The sequence below is a fragment of the Alternaria ethzedia genome (assembly GCF_023757985.1).
Source record: "Alternaria ethzedia strain BMP 0044 chromosome Unknown scaffold_16, whole genome shotgun sequence".
Lineage (NCBI taxonomy): Eukaryota > Fungi > Ascomycota > Dothideomycetes > Pleosporales > Pleosporaceae > Alternaria > Alternaria ethzedia.
Window position 1 is genome coordinate 246987 of NW_026056209.1, and position 16778 is coordinate 263764.

The window sequence follows — 16778 nt, forward strand, 5'->3', positions numbered from 1 at the left end:
CCCGCTCGACGCCAGGCGCAAGTCGACAGCACACACCATGGCTGCGCTGCATCGCTAATACCACCGCCTGTCCCTCTAGCAACGACCGACCGAGGACTGCGACTTCAGCTCATTCCTGTTCCCTCGCTGGCCCACGCCTCACCATGGCTCTAGGCACCCTCCCACCCGACTTCACGGCCGCCGACTTCTCGTCTGGCGGCACCGGCGCCCGGTTTGCACGTGCGATTATCATCGTGGCCGGCGTATGTGCTCTGGTCGCGAGTCTGGTCACTTTTGTGTAGGTAGTAGAGCTTCCATCTTGCATGACATGAACTGACGTAGCTGTAGTGCTGTCTGGTTACAGACGTGAGGAACACCTCCACCTACCGATAGACATGTGTTGAACAATGTATAGGAAGAATTACCGCAAGCCGGTGCTACAGCGATATGTCGTCCGCATCCTCCTCATGTGAGCCCTCTCTCCTTCTGTCGTGTGCCATCGCTCACGTTATCAAGGGTCCCCATCTACGCAGGCGCATCGTGGGCCAGTTTGGTGTCGACCATAGCCGCGTCCTATGTAGAGCCCTTCAGAGATGTCTATGAGGTATACCAATCATCCCACTCAGATAGCTTGTGCTAACTGTCCAGGCCTTCACCATCTACACCTTCCTTCAGCTGCTTATCAACTTCATCGGCGGCGAACGCGCCCTCATCATCCTTATGACTGGTCGCGCTCCCGTCTCCCACCCATGGCCTCTCAACCTCGTCTGCTCCAAGATCGACATATCCGACCCGCATACCTTCCTCGCCATCAAGCGCGGCATCCTGCAATACACATGGGTAAAGCCGCTACTGTCTGTGGCTACCATCATCATGAAGGCCACAGGCACATACAAGGAAGGATACATAGGCTTGACGTCCGGCTACTTCTGGAGTGGCATGATCTACAACGTCAGCATTACCATCAGTCTGTACGCCCTTGCCATGTTCTGGGTGTGCATGTCTACCGATCTCAAGCCCTTCCGGCCTATGCCCAAGTTCCTGTGCATCAAGGGTATCATCTTCGCTTCATACTGGCAAGGCTTCTTCTTATCCATTCTCGTCTTCCTGGGCGCCATTCCAGACGATGTGCCGGGCTACAGCCCTGACAATCTTGCCGCTGCGGTACAGGATGCTCTCATCTGTTTCGAGATGCCACTGTTTGCGCTGGCTCATTGGTATGCCTTCTCTTGGCACGACTATGCCGACGATACCATATCCGCCGCCCGACTGCCTGTCAAATATGCCCTGCGCGACGCCTTCGGTCCTCTGGATCTCATCCAAGACACCAAGGAAACCTTTGCCGGTAATCACTATGAATATCGCTACTTCGACGCGCGCGACAACGTGCTGGCACACGAGGAGTCATCATCGCGTGCTGCACGCATGGCCGAAGGCATGAGATACGAGCGAGGGGGCAAGGGCAAGTACTGGATCCCCAAGCCTGGACAAGCATCGGAGCACGAACCACTCCTTAACAAGGTCACATCGAGCCGCGCTAGAGCCATGAGTCCAGGGCCGCACAAGGCTCTCAAAGGCGAAGGTGCCAAGTACGGTACACCCGACGTGGTCGAAGAGCCCAATCTGGACGCCGAGGAAGAGCGCTTATATGATAACGCACGTACGCTGGAGTTCGGAGACTGGAACGTAAGTATACATCCATCTGCAATCGTGTCTTGTCTGACCTAGCTGTAGTACCCCGTCATCGAAGCCCACCGTCCATCTCGTGAAGACCGCATGTACGCCGATCCCAACATTCTGACCGCATCGACCAACCGAAACCTACTGCAACCCACCAAGGAAAACAAGCGTAGGAGGAAGAGTCAAATTCAAGATTTACAAGACTCTGTAGGCAAGGGCAAACAGCGCGACCAGTCGAGCAACGGAGAGTCGTCCCGCTCAAAGTCCTCACATTCCACGTCGCGTGCCCCCTTCATCAACCTTCTCCGCCAAAAGTCTTCGTCGTCCAGCTCAGCGAAATCAGACAAGAGCCAGCTCGTGGATCTCGTTGTCGAAGATCATCAGGCAGAAGAAGTCGACCGCGTCAGAGCGCGTAAGGAAGGTGGTCCAGGATGGAATGAGGTTCCTTCGAAGCACTTTGTGTAGGTTGTCCCTCCGTTATCGAGTCAAAGTACGAACCTAACAATGATTGTAGTAAAACATACGAGCCAGGCGAAGAAGAAGAGGTTCGAGAAGGCTTCAACCCCGATGAGCCTGAGCCGCAGAATCCAGAAGCTGAGCACAACCTGAACTATGCGTTCACCGAGAACCAAAGCGAAGAGGAACAGCGGAAACACGACATCAAGCCGCACATTGTTAGCGAGGCCAATCACTGGGAAACGCGCGATGTCAGCAACCAGAAGACCAGTGAAGAGGCCGAGGATCATCCGAGTCCGTCCTACGGCAGTTTCAGAGAAGAGCGCAACGCTTGGAATGCCGACTGATGACGCGATCCCGATCCCGATCCCGATCTCAAGGAGGCACTCATTGTCAGACTTTGGGCCATTGATCTGTTTTATACCCAAGCTTATGCCACATATTACACCTTGCGATATCTTTTTCCTGCGGCGTTAGAATGTCAGCGATATCCTTGTTCGTTTAGCATAACTACGGCGAAATTCATCTACTATACATCTGCCTAAGAAGTGCAAAGTACGGTCCGTTGTGCATTGTGCATTCGTTTCCGCTGTCATCTAAATCATGCGGCCAATGAACCAAGCCCGATAAAAACCTTCACCCCAAACGGGATATAGGTGGAGATTTGCCCTTCCGCTTCTGTGGAATGGGTACAAATCAGGACGAGACGAGCTTTTTTCATAAGGCTTCCAAGACTCTTAATGCGCTGGCACCGGTGAAGATGGATAGACTATCTTCACTGCCGCCTCTAAAGTCCATTTCTTGTCTATGATTGGATGAGTTGACTGTTGATTTCTTACGTGCTTGTTTCAAGAATTATGCATCTCACCAATTGCAAACTACCCGCTAACATGAAGGTTTATACCAGAAATCGTGAGTAGATGACTGATTCGCTGTCGCACATCCTGGGATGCATGCCGGTGCGGGAGCGAACTTGGCGAGAGCCTCAGCAACCGATGGGGCAGGCGCACGCGTGATTTGCACCTTCCACCAGACCCAGGCATCATGGACCCATCAACTCAACACTACCCTCATATATCGGAAATCCATTTGTGCGCGTCTCAAACAATGACGCTCGTTGCGATGCGCATGTTTCAAACGTCGCAGATAAAAGCCAGTGTTCCAAGGCATCCCCGCCATGTCGCGGTGATCTGCCCAAGGACGCGACAGCTGTGCGCATGCTCGAACATGGCGATATGAAGTAACAGCCCTGATGCCAACGAAAAGGGACCCAGCGCGCCACATGCCGACAAGGCCTCTGGCAGTTTCAAGCCGCAAGCGCTATTGCCTCGTCACTGGTCCACGTTACTGCGAGTCTCCGCTCTGCCTCGAGCGCTTACTCTATTTTCCTAGCCAATCACACCCGGCACCCTACCATTTCGCCTCAATGCGCGCAAGCCTCCACACAAGCTAGCTGGTGAAGTTGACAACCTCCATGGTAGGGATGCGCTGCCATTGGGCGCGTACAGAATGGTCAGGGACAGGCCTCATCTATAACATGCGAGCCACTGTCGTCCTGTGAAGTGCGAGTGGTTCGCTGTTCCTGACGGCCAGACCTCCAGGATTTGCGCATTCTAGAAGCGAACCATCCGTTGCAGGACAACACATTCGTCGACAGGCTGCGACTTTATCCGAATGGTTCGCGCAGTCAGCCTTTCCTCTCTCATCCTTACCTTTTCCTCCAACCTTCTTCTACTACTCTCTTCTAGTATCTGTTAGTCTTTGCTTTTGCCTGCTTCAGGCACCACACTCTCTGTCACACTTCTTGTTCGACTGCATTTGATCATTTTGATGATGGATTATTAGCTGTACTGGTCTACAGCGTGAAAAGAAGATGAATTACGGGAATATGCAAGAGAAGGAACCCAGGTCCCCATGGCTGGCCATCAAGTTTGGATGCTGTGCATCGAAAGAGGATTTTGTGGACGACGGGAGAAATGCGCTCAGGGCTGCTGGTAAGTTCGATTCCTTCTTCCACTCTCCATCCTCACAACTATCTCTTCACTTTGCGCTCTCTTTTCTGCGGTCGTCTCTACAGATTCCTGCCTCGATCACAGCAGTCTGCTGTCCGTTGGTTCCCAACTCCAACGTTCTTGTTGAGATGCACCATGCCACTCGCTTACGCTCTCCTTAATCTGCTTGATGCACGACCATACCCGGGCGATGCTCCAACAGACATCCAATATGTTGGAGCCGCATAGGGCAATCCCGATCGATCCAACATAACGCTAACGTCTTGATGCATAGGGGAGACTGACATGCGCATATGCTACGAGCAACCGCGTCCCGTACCCCAACCTTGCGCGGAGCCAACACTTCAACGCCCATCGACAAGTCAGTCGGTGAGCCGCCATGTCTCGCAATGGGTTTCCAACAGTCGCGAGTACGCTACACGTGCTTCGTCTCGTGCAAGCATCTCGACCCTTGCGCGACCAAGGCGCTCCCATTCAAGGCCTAGCATCAGCCGCCCAACAAACTTTCGGCACTTCGATGGTCTTGATGATATGCCTTCAATGCTCGATGATGCTTCCGTGCCTACTCGCCGTCGTCGTAGCTTCCGTCCGCTTGAGCTATCTATCTACCTTCCTGACGGCTGTGGACATCTTTCTCCACTGCCTGACTTCGACGGTGAGGATGCCTGGGCTAGCCTACCATCGCAGCTGGAGCGTCCTGCTGAAGCTCATGTCCGCGTAAGAGACTCACGTACGAGTTCTGTATCTTCAAACCCTTCTGCCACATCATTCGTCATTCAACGTAAACCCGTCGGTGGGCAATCCCGAAGGAGCAGTGTCCAGAGCCAGAAGAGCACCGCCACCCACGAGAGGAGACTCTCAGGAACCACCATGGGTACCATGGCTACGCCCACTCTAGCATACTTGCCAGAGAACTCGCCGATTGCAGTTGATCAGATGCTTGAGAAGCCCACCATCCAGCGATCGCGCACGTCCGGCACATTGTCGCCTGCCCGTGTGCTTTCACGTCTTCCATCGCCGTCGCGCAATCGGGCCAACACTGCACCATCTTCTCGCCCAGGAAGTCTTCGCCGTACAAAGACCGACGTAGATGATGCCATCCGCGAGTTGAACACTATAATCGAAGAGCGCCGTGCCAGCGCCTACCGCTCCCACGCCCATTCACCCGCACTCATCAACCGTCCCCCACCCTCTCCTTCTCACCACGTGCCTTACATCGCGCCATCGATGCGTATGCACGTTCGCTCTGAGACCCTTTCAGACATTGGCTCTGCATTCTCAGCTCCTCTGGGTTTCAAGCCACTCGCCACCACCCCAGAAGCTACCGCGCCTCGACGAGCAACGATGGGACTTACACTCTCCCCACCATCCTTCGCTCACACCGGCCCCTTGACCTCGAACCCGATCACGCCGCCACCACCCGCTACGCCCACCACACCCATCGCCCGCCTAGGAGCCTGGCTCAAGCGCTCCACCTCCACCCTAGCCTCTTCCTCGCGTCCCACGACGCCAAAAACAGCAGACTCTTTCTACCAATGCTCGCCCTACCCCGCCCTCCCTACCTCAACCTCTCGACCCTCAACATCCGGCTCCCGCACCCTCCACACCCGACAAGAGAGCCAAGAAAGCAACGGCACAGCCACTGTAACCCTCTTCTCTACTACATCCTACGCCTCCACCCGCTCCACCTCGCCTACACCAACGACCCACTCACTCGCCTCCACCGTCGCTACTTGCTCGCCGCCCCGCAAGCTCCGCCGCGTACCTGCTCCTTTGACGCTCGTGAAGGAGAAGGAGATCGCTGCTGAGGCTGGTCTCTTGAGCGCGACAACAAGGAAGAGCGGTGTCATGAATGTGAAGCCACCTATGAGTCCTCACTTTGATTTGCTCAAGGGTATGGAGATTAGTGCCAAAGACGTTGGCGTTAATGGTAGGGCAAGTGCGATGGTCATGAGTCCAGGGGCTGTTGGTGTTGCCTTCTAAACATCTCTTACTACTTTTAGCTTTTGTAGGTTTACGGGTCTATGAGGTATGGGTAGCGGAGTTGTATGTCTTGACCTGGCAACGGAAAACAGGATCTGGGACCGGACATGTAGGACTTTGGACTCGGCTTTTCTGGGATGGACTTTCGGATGGGTACTCTTGATGTTGTCATGTCGTTTTTTGATATCCACTTTCTTCTTCTTCTAGCGACTTGGGCATATACCCTCCGTTTCACTCTCCTGTTGCAAGCTGTCTCGCTTGTACGGGGAGGCGGATGCCTGGGCGTGTATTCTTAGCTTCTTATAATTTATAGCCTTTTGCTTTCTATTCTGCTGTTTCTATACCGTAATTGCTGAAGTGACTTCCTTCGCAGCTTCCAGTGTTGTGGCTTGCGCGTGTATGGGACATCTGGAAGGTGAGGACGCTAAACCCTTTACGGCGTAGTGTCACCAGAGGTGGGCATGGTTTTTGTCTCATTCTACAACGGATAAATTAGGGTAGAAGCATACATCATCTTCGAAACTGCCTATTCATCAACATGTGATACTCTGAATACTGCAAGTTGCAAGTTGCGAGAGCTTCTGCTCGTGTCTAGATGTCTCATGTGCACCCGCAACCGCGGCACCTGCATGGAGGTGCGGCTATCACACTACGATATTGGGAGGAGCGATCAAATTCATTTACAATCACGAGGGCACTTGGGGTGGCTGGAATTTGTGTCGCATTCTACAAAAAGGTATGAGTAGAAATATGCACTGTCTTGTATAGGTACTTCCTATTTGCATAGACATAATAGCGTGAATGCAGCAGCTTAGGGATGCGACAGGAATAATAGCCACTCCCAGTGCGGATATACTTGTGAGCGTTACGGAATGAGATAATCTACGATGTGAAGGCATCTCACCGTAGTCTACCTCCGCGCCTGCCACGTAGCGTACGAGGCACTTCATTTCACGCGAGCATCGTGATTGCTTCATCCTCACCTAAGCAAGAGCTTGAACCCGCGAGCTCTTTCACTTTCAATATATCGATTTGTTTACTCTCACATTGCTATCTTCTCAACAGCACTGTTGCATTAGTAAGTGAGCGCCCGGCGAGAAGAGCTGAATACTGACCTGGCAAGATCATTAGTCTTCCTCACTCGCCTTTCGAACACAGCATCGACTCCAAAATCGTATCGTATCCCCCAAGGCGTATCGATACCCATATCAACACGATCCACACTCTCGATATGACCAATGTTGTTGATATGCCTTTTTCTGACATCGATGACTCGGATGCGGATCTATACGCGATGGACCTTCCTTTATCGCTCGCAGGCGAACTGGCCGCACAACAAGCGACAACTCACTGCGCAAATGTCAGCGGTTCAACGCAATCGGAGCAATTAGAACTTCAAGCTACTCCAGAGCCTCCGCCCAGTCCTCCTTTCTTCAAACCAGCATCGTGGAACGCGATTGATGCCGCCACCGCGGAATACTATGCCAATATGCAGCGGGAGATGCAGGAGATGGAGCAAGAGATAGCCGCACAAGAGCTTCGCGCTGTGAAGCGTTGTCTAGACCTGCGACATAACATCGCTCGCACCGCCAAAACGAAGATTTTCGATTCTGAGCCACTCGTTGTACCCAGCTCCTGGTCGATGTCCGGAGTTCCCCTAAAGAGCTTAGTGGAGCATCCGTTTCTGCTTGAGGAGTACCTGGAAGGTGAGCATTTTTCCCGCGAGGTGATCAAAATTCGAAGGGAATGCCTTAAACGCGAAGACCGTGGTTCATCAGAAAGTGAGCGCCTCGCCGTTCTGGAGAAACACGCTATGGAAATTCAGGCGTCGCGAGCATTGCTTGATCTCTTGCTTAAAGCCATACAACACGCAACGCAAAAGCTCCTCTTGGAAATTACAGATGGCGATAAGACTACGAAACGGCCTGTCTTGGATCTGTGTCGTCGCCTGGTGGCTTATTCAACCCACACAGATGATGGTGGTGAGATCATTCAGGCCGTGGAAATAATCAGTGATATGGGGCGAGGACATATGCAGTGGCGAAACGACACCGCTTTGGAACGTTCCACGGAAACTTCGCCAAGCCCTTCGATACCTCATGCAGTTGCTCCACCAGACTCACCACCGCCTTATGACATCCGTCTTGCACCAGAGCCAGTGTCGTCGCCACCACCGGTTGAGGCATCCCCGCCCATAGATCTGCATCGGCTGCGTGTAAAGTTCCAAGAGAATCTGGCATCATTCACTTCAGGTAAGTGATGTGCATTGCAGCCCTGCAAACCAGCATACTAAATCTGTACTACCAGGTAAATGGAGCATGCCAGGAAAGAGCCAATCAAAGCCCTCACCTAGTTCACGTAAGCCACTGAGTAGTCAATCTTTACGAGGTAGAAGTCACCACAGAGCCACCGACATAGGCCATTTGACACATCCTATCGTCATGATGGCCTTCGAACCGCCGCCTGTAGCTTCAAGGCCCGCCGACCTCAATCCCGCTCCTCACACGATAATTTGCCCTGCGGCGTCAAGACCGACGCCTATCAGACCCCAAGCAACGCTCTTGCCAGAGTCTTCGCTCGCAAATATTGGTAAAAAGCGTCGGGCAAGCCAGGAATTGGCTGCTACAAGCGATTGCGAAACGAACCCGACCAAACGACCCAACAGGGGCGAACGCGGTGGCAGCGCCCACTTCACGCAAGTAGAAAGTCGCCATGCCAATGTCGAACTTGGTGAGTCTATGTTTCACACATCTTCTTCAACACGCCATTCCGCTAATCAATTCAACAGGCAACACAGCGCGATCGGTATGTCCTAAATCGAGCCCCTATATGCAAGCAATGCTTGTCGAGGCATGTCGAAAGAGAGATGAGCGGCAAAGGAACGAAAGGAAAGATCAAATTGACAAATAGCGTACATTCTGGGAGGAACAGCGGAAAAATTCTGAGGATTCAGGCAAGGAAGATTAGACGGAATACACTCAAAGCCGCGCGGGTTTGCCTTGGGGGGAAGAAATGGGTATGGGGTAGGCAGTGAGGTCGTGGTATCGCGCATTGTAGGGTCGTGAGAAGACGGCGAGCATCGGTATCATTATTACCACCACCAAGCTTGGGAAGCTGTTTTGCTTCAGGAGCGGTCTTGATGCTGAATGACTGTGGTTTTATGTGTGCTGCGTCTCTTCCCTCGATCCCATACATGTGTTCTACGCTGTTGAAATCAATGCACCTTATTTAAGGGAACAACTGAACACCATAGCGCCGACATTGACGTCGCGTCGCCTTCTTCTCATGTGTTAATGGTGATGTAGGCTCCAGCATGATGGAGCTTTTTCTTATATGAGGTGTATGAGCTGTAGAAGACGCAGTAAGAGTAGCGCACCTTCACATAACGTAACAACCGCGTCGACACGGGTCATTCACTCACAAAGCCGTACATCCATCCTGTTCGCACGCCGTCTAGATCAGTGCCCAGCCCACGTGCATCTCTCCCATTCGCTCTCATCCTCCCATCATCCACAATCCACGATCCATCGTCCACCCGCCTCTCATGTGTACTCCACCGCCACACTTCTCAAGCCGCTTCTCCTATACCACGCATAAAGACATCCATTGCGCCATCCCCACACGTGTCTTATCTCTCCCACCTGATTGACAGCCCTCCGCCACGCCTAGCGGATGTCGCCGCTCCAATCTCCCCAACCACGCGCTTTCGGACCAATCACCGTCCCACCTTCCCAAAGAAGCTACAGCCTCGGCCCGCGCCAAACCAGGGTCCAGCGCTGCACTCCGACCAACCAAACCACGCGCGTCGCTGCACGCGTCGAAAACATGCACAAGAAATCAAGAGAATCAGTGGTATTGCCAAGGGCTATCGGCGCTCGCGCATGGCCGGTGGCATGTTGTTCTCTGGCTGTGATAGGCAAGTCGCGAAGATGAGTTAGTCGAGCAAGAGGTGGGGTGGTGTTTAGTGACGGATGGGTCGGACGGCCAGCGGCGATAACTGTCAGGAACAGGTCAAGTGGAGTGTAGCGCGATCGTCATTGATAGACAGCAGCGGGACCGGGTTCTTGGAACGCGCTTTTTGACTTGGTAGCATGGTAGCATGGTAGCAATGCGGATTATAAGAAGATAGTGCCCGAACCTCAATACTGGTAAACGCTATTCCGGTTCATACCTTCGTTTTTACTCTTCGTTATGGCGCCTTTGACGCGACTTTTTGCCCTTTCGGCTTCGGTGGCGGTTTCTACTGCGCTGACGATTGCGGAGATTAATGGAAACAAGTTTCTCTCGCCATACAGAGATCAGACGGTTTCGAACGTTACTGGTGTTGTTACGGCGAAGGGACCCGATGGTCTTTGGTTGCGATCGACACAGCCTGACCGCGACGATCGGACATCCGAGTCTGTATACGTTTTTGGTCGCACGTTCGGTACGAACCTGACGGTTGGCGATACTGTTGTTGTGGGAGGCAAGGTGGTGGAGTACCGCTCGAACAAGGACTACATCTACCTGACCCAGCTCTCGACACCAGTATTGCAGGGGCGACTCAGCTCGGGTGCTGCCGTAAAGCCGCTGATTATCGGAAAAGACACCCGCGACCCTCCAAATGAGCAATACAGCAGTCTGGATGGCGGAGATGTATTCGCTGTGCCAAACAACGTGTCGCAGATTAGCGTTGCGAACCCGGAGCTGCAGCCAAAGAAGTACGGTCTTGACTTCTGGGAGAGCTTGACCGGTGAATTGGTCACTGTCAAGAAGCCTACTGCGCTCACCAAGCCCAACCAGTACGGCGACACCTGGGTAGCTGGAGACTGGAAGGTTTCTGGTCGCAATGACCGTGGTGGATTGACCTTGACTGACAAGGATGCCAACCCAGAGGCCATCGTTATCGGAACTCCTCTCGACGGAACCAAGAACCCCACTGGCACCAAGATGGGCGATTCAGTCCAGGAGATTACTGGCATCGTCAGCTACGCTTTTGGCTTCTACCGCATCCTCCCTACTACCGCTATCAAGGTTACTAAGAGCCAGACGCCTGCTCTTCCTCCTGCGACCAAGCTTGTATCGAGCGGCAAGTGCGATGGCATTACCTTTGGCGACTACAATGTCGAGAACCTTGCGCCTACATCTGACCACCACCCTGACCTTGCCAATCACATCGTGAACTACATGAAGAGCCCGGATATTCTCTTCATTCAGGAGGTACAGGACGACAATGGTCCCACCAACGACGCAGGTAAGTGCTACAGAAAGCTTTCACAGCGTTTCCGTTTTCCTTCACCGAATGTTGTACCCGGCGACGGGGCGCATACGAGCCGCACTCCTCTCCCGTGTCGCACGCATTGAACAGAATCGTCTGACATGTCTAGTCGTATCCGCAAACCTTACCCTCAGCACACTCACAGCTGCCATCTCAGCAGCCGGTGGCCCAAACTACACATTCACCGACATTGTGCCTGTTGACGATCAAGACGGTGGCCAGCCCGGTGGTAACATCCGCGTCGCCTACCTGTACAAGCCGAACCTGATTCGCCTCTACAAGCCCAACCCGGGCGGTCCGCTCGATGCCAACGAAGTGCTTGCTGGCCCGACATTGAAGTACAACCCTGGACGTATCGAACCGGCAAATGACGCCTGGACAGCGAGCCGAAAGCCGTTGGCTGCACAGTGGGAGGTCATCGGAAAGGCCGGCGCGAAGAAGCCGAATGTGTTCTTTACGGTCAATGTGCACTTTGGCTCAAAGGGAGGATCAAGCAGTTTGCATGGAGATGCTCGACCACCAGTCAATGGTGGCGTAGGTGAGTTCATCAATCTGAGTAGATTCGTGCAACAGTCGTTAACGATATGCTTCTAGATGATCGTCTCGAACAGGCGCGTCTCACCGCGAATTTCGTCAAGGTACGTTGATAAGTCGGTTGCGGCTCTATGCGGCAAGGCGGCGCGGAGAGGGGTGGCTGCAGCACGCTTCTCGTACCTCCGTCCCTCGGTGGTACCAAGAACGCCACGCTCGCACGAAGGGAATGCCTTTTCTTGCCCCTGAAGCTATGAAGTTGGAGTGTAGATGAGAGCACGGCTGACGTTGAATTGCAGGATATCCTTTCCAAGGACAAGAACGCCCGCGTCGTGACTGCAGGGGACTTTAACGAGTTTGCCTTCGTGCAACCCCTCGAAGAGTACACCAAGATCTCAGGGCTCAAGGATCTGGACGAGGTAGTCCGCGAGGACGAGCTCGAGCGCTACACCTATCTCTTCGACATGAACGCTCAGGAACTGGACCACATGTTCGTCTCGCCGTCCTTGGCCAAGAAGAGCAGGGCAGACTTTGAGCACATTCATGTTAATACATGGCCTGAGTATGATGCGCAAGTCAGCGACCACGACCCATCGGTAGCGAGACTGGACGTCTGCGCTTAGACGATGCGTTTCGATAGTTTGCTAGACGCGCATAGCCGATGTCCGCGTCTGATAATGCAGACATATAAATATCAAGCGATAACCAGACCCTGATTCTAGATGCTCTAGCGTAATTGAATATGAAAAAAGCAATCACTGTGTGTTGGAACTTACCTTTCGTATACTGCCAGAAGGCATGTTGCATGTGTTGAGATGTCAGTACGCAGTATTGATACCATGTTTCATTGCGGCGTGGTTGGCCAATCTCTCTTCTACTATGTTTACGAAGAGACGAGAGAGCACGTTCCCGATGCTGACGGCTGCTTACAACAAGCTAGGGAGCCCTGTCGCAGGTGGGCGTATTTTGGCATGCATTCGACCTGTGCCGCAGCAACGCAACTAGATGATCGCGCAGCACGCAATTAGGAGCTGCGGAACGTTGAGATGGGTGGAAGCAGGCAAGGGGCTCAGTCAACGCTCGCTGATCTTTTGGATCCCAACCGGCGGACGGCCACGCGACAACCACATGGACGATCGGCTTGGTGCGCTGTTTGGCGTTTCTAGGCATGAAATCGTGTGCGCCATCCAGGTGTTTGGATTCGTAGGCTATTCGCCGGGGCAGCGCATCGATTACAAACTGCCTGCGGTATCGCCGTGGGCCACGTGCGGGTAGTCCAAAAGTCAATGCAAATGCCGTGCCCAGAGGTCGCTCGTTAACGGTAGCCCGGGTTCAGAGACCGTCGCAAGTAGCCTCAGACCAGTGCTGTCGCTATCCATGGTGCAGGGTGGTGCAGGGTGCTTGACGCTGCCATGCAAGAACCAGCAGCTTCCATTGTTCCGCTCGCGCCGTGGGCGTTGGACGGCACTGGCGAATTGCAGGAGGCCAGTGCTCCATTTATCCGATGCACCATCTGGGCTCTCGTCAGCTGTATCCCAGTAGTGGACAGCGGGATTTCCAGAGAGCACCAGAGTGCGCGATGCCTGGCGAGCGGGGCGGCCTACGTGAGTCCGGCCGACTCTAGCGCTGCCAAGCCACCCCACAAAACCCCCGGATGATGGGCATGGCGGGGAAGAGTCCGCTGTTTGATGCGCGCTGTGTTGAAAACTCAACACCAGACCGTGAGAAATGTGTGAGATTTAGGCGCTGTGACACGACGTGACTATAATTACTGAGCGAAGCTCAGCGAAAAGCTTCGTCCTGCCGGCTGAAAAGAAACACCCTGTCGCCCAATCCTTATCCGCGGCTCCATGCGTGAGGGCGTTGTGCCAAGGTCTTGGTGGGCGTTTTTACGAGGCTTCGAATGGCCTCGTCGGCGGTGCCCAGAGATGCCATTTAACGCAAGTCCCGGTCGTTCTGGAACGCAGCAAGTTCCCAATACATGCGCTTGGTCCGGAGCGAGGAGGGGCTCTGCCTAAAGAACGATATGGTGGAATAATTGCTTTCGTAGGGGCCGCAGTGGCATCGATCCGCACTCCTAGGATAGGGATTGCAGTTGGGAGGCTGAAACCCAATCTACGGATACGCGCTTCGTTTGGATCCGCTGAGTAGACGTGCAAGGTGATCGGTGAAGCGCGAGAGAGGGTGGACTTCCGCAGCGAGTCGGTTGGTGACAGATTTGACAAGCCAGAGGCAACGTGGTACTGCAGCCGATAGCGCCAAGCGAAGGCGCGTCAAGATATCGCGTCTTCGCCCTCTTCGGCGCTCTTACCACCGCCACGCTCGGACGCAGCAGCAGACGGGCTAAGTCAGATCCACAATCTTGGCCCATCCAACCGCCCCATGGGGTCCCGGGTTGCGCTAGGTTAGCTGGTCATATCAACCCTAGCAGGGTCCGTCTCGTTTCGAGCGACACACCCACGGCGTTCGCGAGCCTGAGTACATATAGAGACACTTGGCTGCCCCTCTTGCGAACGTTTCCTCAGACTCTTGTACTCCAGTCCACCATCAGGCACCAATCATCATGGCAGCCGTACAGCAACACTCCAGCCTCGAGGTCCACGAGGCCAACGAGAAGGGCCAGCATATCTACGCCAACGACATTGACAGCTCTCGGATCAGCACACCTGGAGATGTCGATGACCTGCCCGACCCAGACGCAGGCAAATCTGATGCCGAACGCGCCGCGCTTGTACGACACGCTCCGATTTCTTCGTCCCGTAACTCGCTGACTTCTGGTAGGACAAAGCATTGGTCTGGAAGATGGACAAGTGGCTCATCCCGTGGCTGTCGCTGTTGTATCTGCTGTCCTTCTTGGACCGGACCAACATCGGCAATGCTCGTGTCGCGAACATGGAAGAGGAGATCGGAATTGATCCTAAAGGCCGCGGCTACAACGACGCTTTGACTATTTTCTTCATCTCTTACGCCGGCTTCGAGCCGCTGACAAACATCGCCATCAAGAAATGGTCCCCTCGTGTCTTTTTCACGGCTATCATCCTTGCCTGGGGTACCATTATGACACTCATGGGTCTTGTTCAGAACAAAGCGGGCCTTCTCGCATGCCGCTGGTTTCTGGGTATTGCCGAGGCTGGCCTTTTCCCAGGTGTCAACTATTACCTTTCGTAAGTTGCACCCTGCTTCTCGAACGGACGTCCGTCACTGACAATATTCAAGCTGCTGGTACAAACGTCAGGAACTTGGTTTCCGTGCTGCTTTGTTCTTCTCCGCTGCCGCGCTTGCTGGTTCTTTCGGCGGTCTCTTGGCTGCCGCTATCACCCAGATGGATGGTGCAGGTGGTTACTCCGGTTGGCGATGGATTTGTATGTCTTCACGATCCAGACATATGATGCAAGCTAACATGCGCAGTCATTATTGAGGGTCTGATGACTGTCTTCGTCGGCATCTTCTGCTGGTGGATGGTTTTCGACTTCCCGGACACGGCCCGATTCCTCACAGCCGACGAGAAGCTACGAGCCCAGCGTCGCCTCAAGGCCGATGGACAAGCCCGCGCCAAGGTTGGAGGCATTGACCGCCGACACGTGATGGCCGCCCTTCGTGACTGGAAAACTTGGGGATATGCCGTCATCTACATGGGCTGCCTATGCCCTTTGTACGTTTTCTCGCTCTTCCTCCCTACGATTCTACTCGGTATGGGCCACAAAGGTACCAAGGCTCAGCTCCTGTCCGTCCCTCCTTACGCTGCCGCTGCCGCCCTAACGGTGTTTATCGGATGGATCGCCGACAAGACCAAGAAGCGTGGTATCTGCAACCTCATCGTCTCGGCGATTGGATGCGTTGGATTCGCCATGTTACTTGCCACCACGAACGCGAAAGTCCAGTACGCTGCCACATTCTTCGGTGCCATGGGTATCTACCCCACAGTCTCCAACACGTTGACTTGGGCCTCCAACAACGTCGAGGGTTCATTGAAGCGCGGTGTTATGGTCGGTGTCGTCGTCGGATGGGGTAACATGAACGGTGTCGTCTCGTCCAACATCTACATGAGCAAGGAGAAACCGCACTACCGTACCGGCCACGGCATTGTGCTCGCCTACATGTTCTTGTTCCTATTCGGTGGAACTCTCTTCATGCACATTGCGCTCAAGCGCGAGAACAAGCTCAGGAAGGCGGGCAAGCGCGACCACTGGGTACAGGGGAAGACCGAGGAGGAGATTGAGGATATGGGTGATGTGCGGCCCGACTTCTACTACACCACATAAACTTTGATGGTGGCATCGTGTACTCGTTTGTTCGATATCCGTCTGCGCGTTCGGTAGTATAGCAGTTCTTCCAAAACTCTAGCCCAGGAGAATGGGTCAGTTTCCAAATCAGTCTTGCTTGCAAAGGGAATAGTGAGGCTAGTGATCCAACACCTTGCGCGATGGTCATGTGAGAACCATACTTACTCTTCTCCGGGGGAGGCTTTTCGGTCCCGTAAACAAAGCGCTCATGCGTTGGTGAAGTCTTGGTGTTGAGACTTGTCGCGTCGACCTCGGGAATTCCATTGGAACGTGCAGCCACACATTAGCCGCACCCACTCTGCCGCTCGTCCGAATTGCCATCGATCATCGATCGCACAGAACTTCGATCTGGAAAAACACGCTTCGATGGGGTCCATTTGCACGATTTCGCAGGAATGCGCCTCGAAATGCATGGAGTCGAAGAGCTGTGGCATTATCACTGCTGTTGCGAGGTTCGTGGGAAGGAACGCGATGACGTCATCTGGTTCCTGTGAGGAAAGCGCGTTCTAGCGCTCGACACCAGCAGTTTCCCTTCACTGATAGACCTCCTCTTTAGCGATCCCTTCAGAGTCTCTCTTCAGGCACCTCCCCATACGT

At 53.8% G+C, this 16778-nt stretch overlaps 4 protein-coding genes across 4 annotated transcripts; all 4 read left to right on the plus strand.

Annotated features, from left to right (window-relative positions):
* Positions 1 to 143: 143 nt before the first annotated feature.
* J4E87_006606 (uncharacterized protein) lies at positions 144 to 2462 on the plus strand (the record flags this gene model as incomplete). The annotated part of the gene is made up of 7 exons (XM_049378208.1): positions 144 to 277; positions 328 to 345; positions 395 to 448; positions 496 to 583; positions 628 to 1665; positions 1714 to 2120; positions 2174 to 2462. 7 exons carry the CDS (start codon positions 144 to 146, stop codon positions 2460 to 2462), a joined length of 2028 nt encoding a protein of 675 aa, XP_049232012.1.
* A 2535-nt stretch (positions 2463 to 4997) lies between these two features.
* J4E87_006607 (uncharacterized protein) lies at positions 4998 to 6110 on the plus strand (the record flags this gene model as incomplete). Its single annotated transcript, XM_049378209.1, has 1 exon — positions 4998 to 6110. The coding sequence occupies one exon, from the start codon at positions 4998 to 5000 to the stop codon at positions 6108 to 6110; it is 1113 nt and encodes a 370-aa protein (XP_049232013.1).
* Positions 6111 to 10301: 4191 nt separating this feature from the next.
* On the plus strand, positions 10302 to 12521 carry J4E87_006608 (uncharacterized protein; the record flags this gene model as incomplete). Its single annotated transcript, XM_049378210.1, has 4 exons — positions 10302 to 11343; positions 11477 to 11905; positions 11962 to 12005; positions 12198 to 12521. 4 exons carry the CDS (start codon positions 10302 to 10304, stop codon positions 12519 to 12521), a joined length of 1839 nt encoding a protein of 612 aa, XP_049232014.1.
* A 1940-nt stretch (positions 12522 to 14461) lies between these two features.
* J4E87_006609 (uncharacterized protein) lies at positions 14462 to 16160 on the plus strand (the record flags this gene model as incomplete). The annotated part of the gene is made up of 4 exons (XM_049378211.1): positions 14462 to 14629; positions 14680 to 15062; positions 15115 to 15260; positions 15307 to 16160. 4 exons carry the CDS (start codon positions 14462 to 14464, stop codon positions 16158 to 16160), a joined length of 1551 nt encoding a protein of 516 aa, XP_049232015.1.
* Between the last annotated feature and the right edge of the window lie 618 nt (positions 16161 to 16778).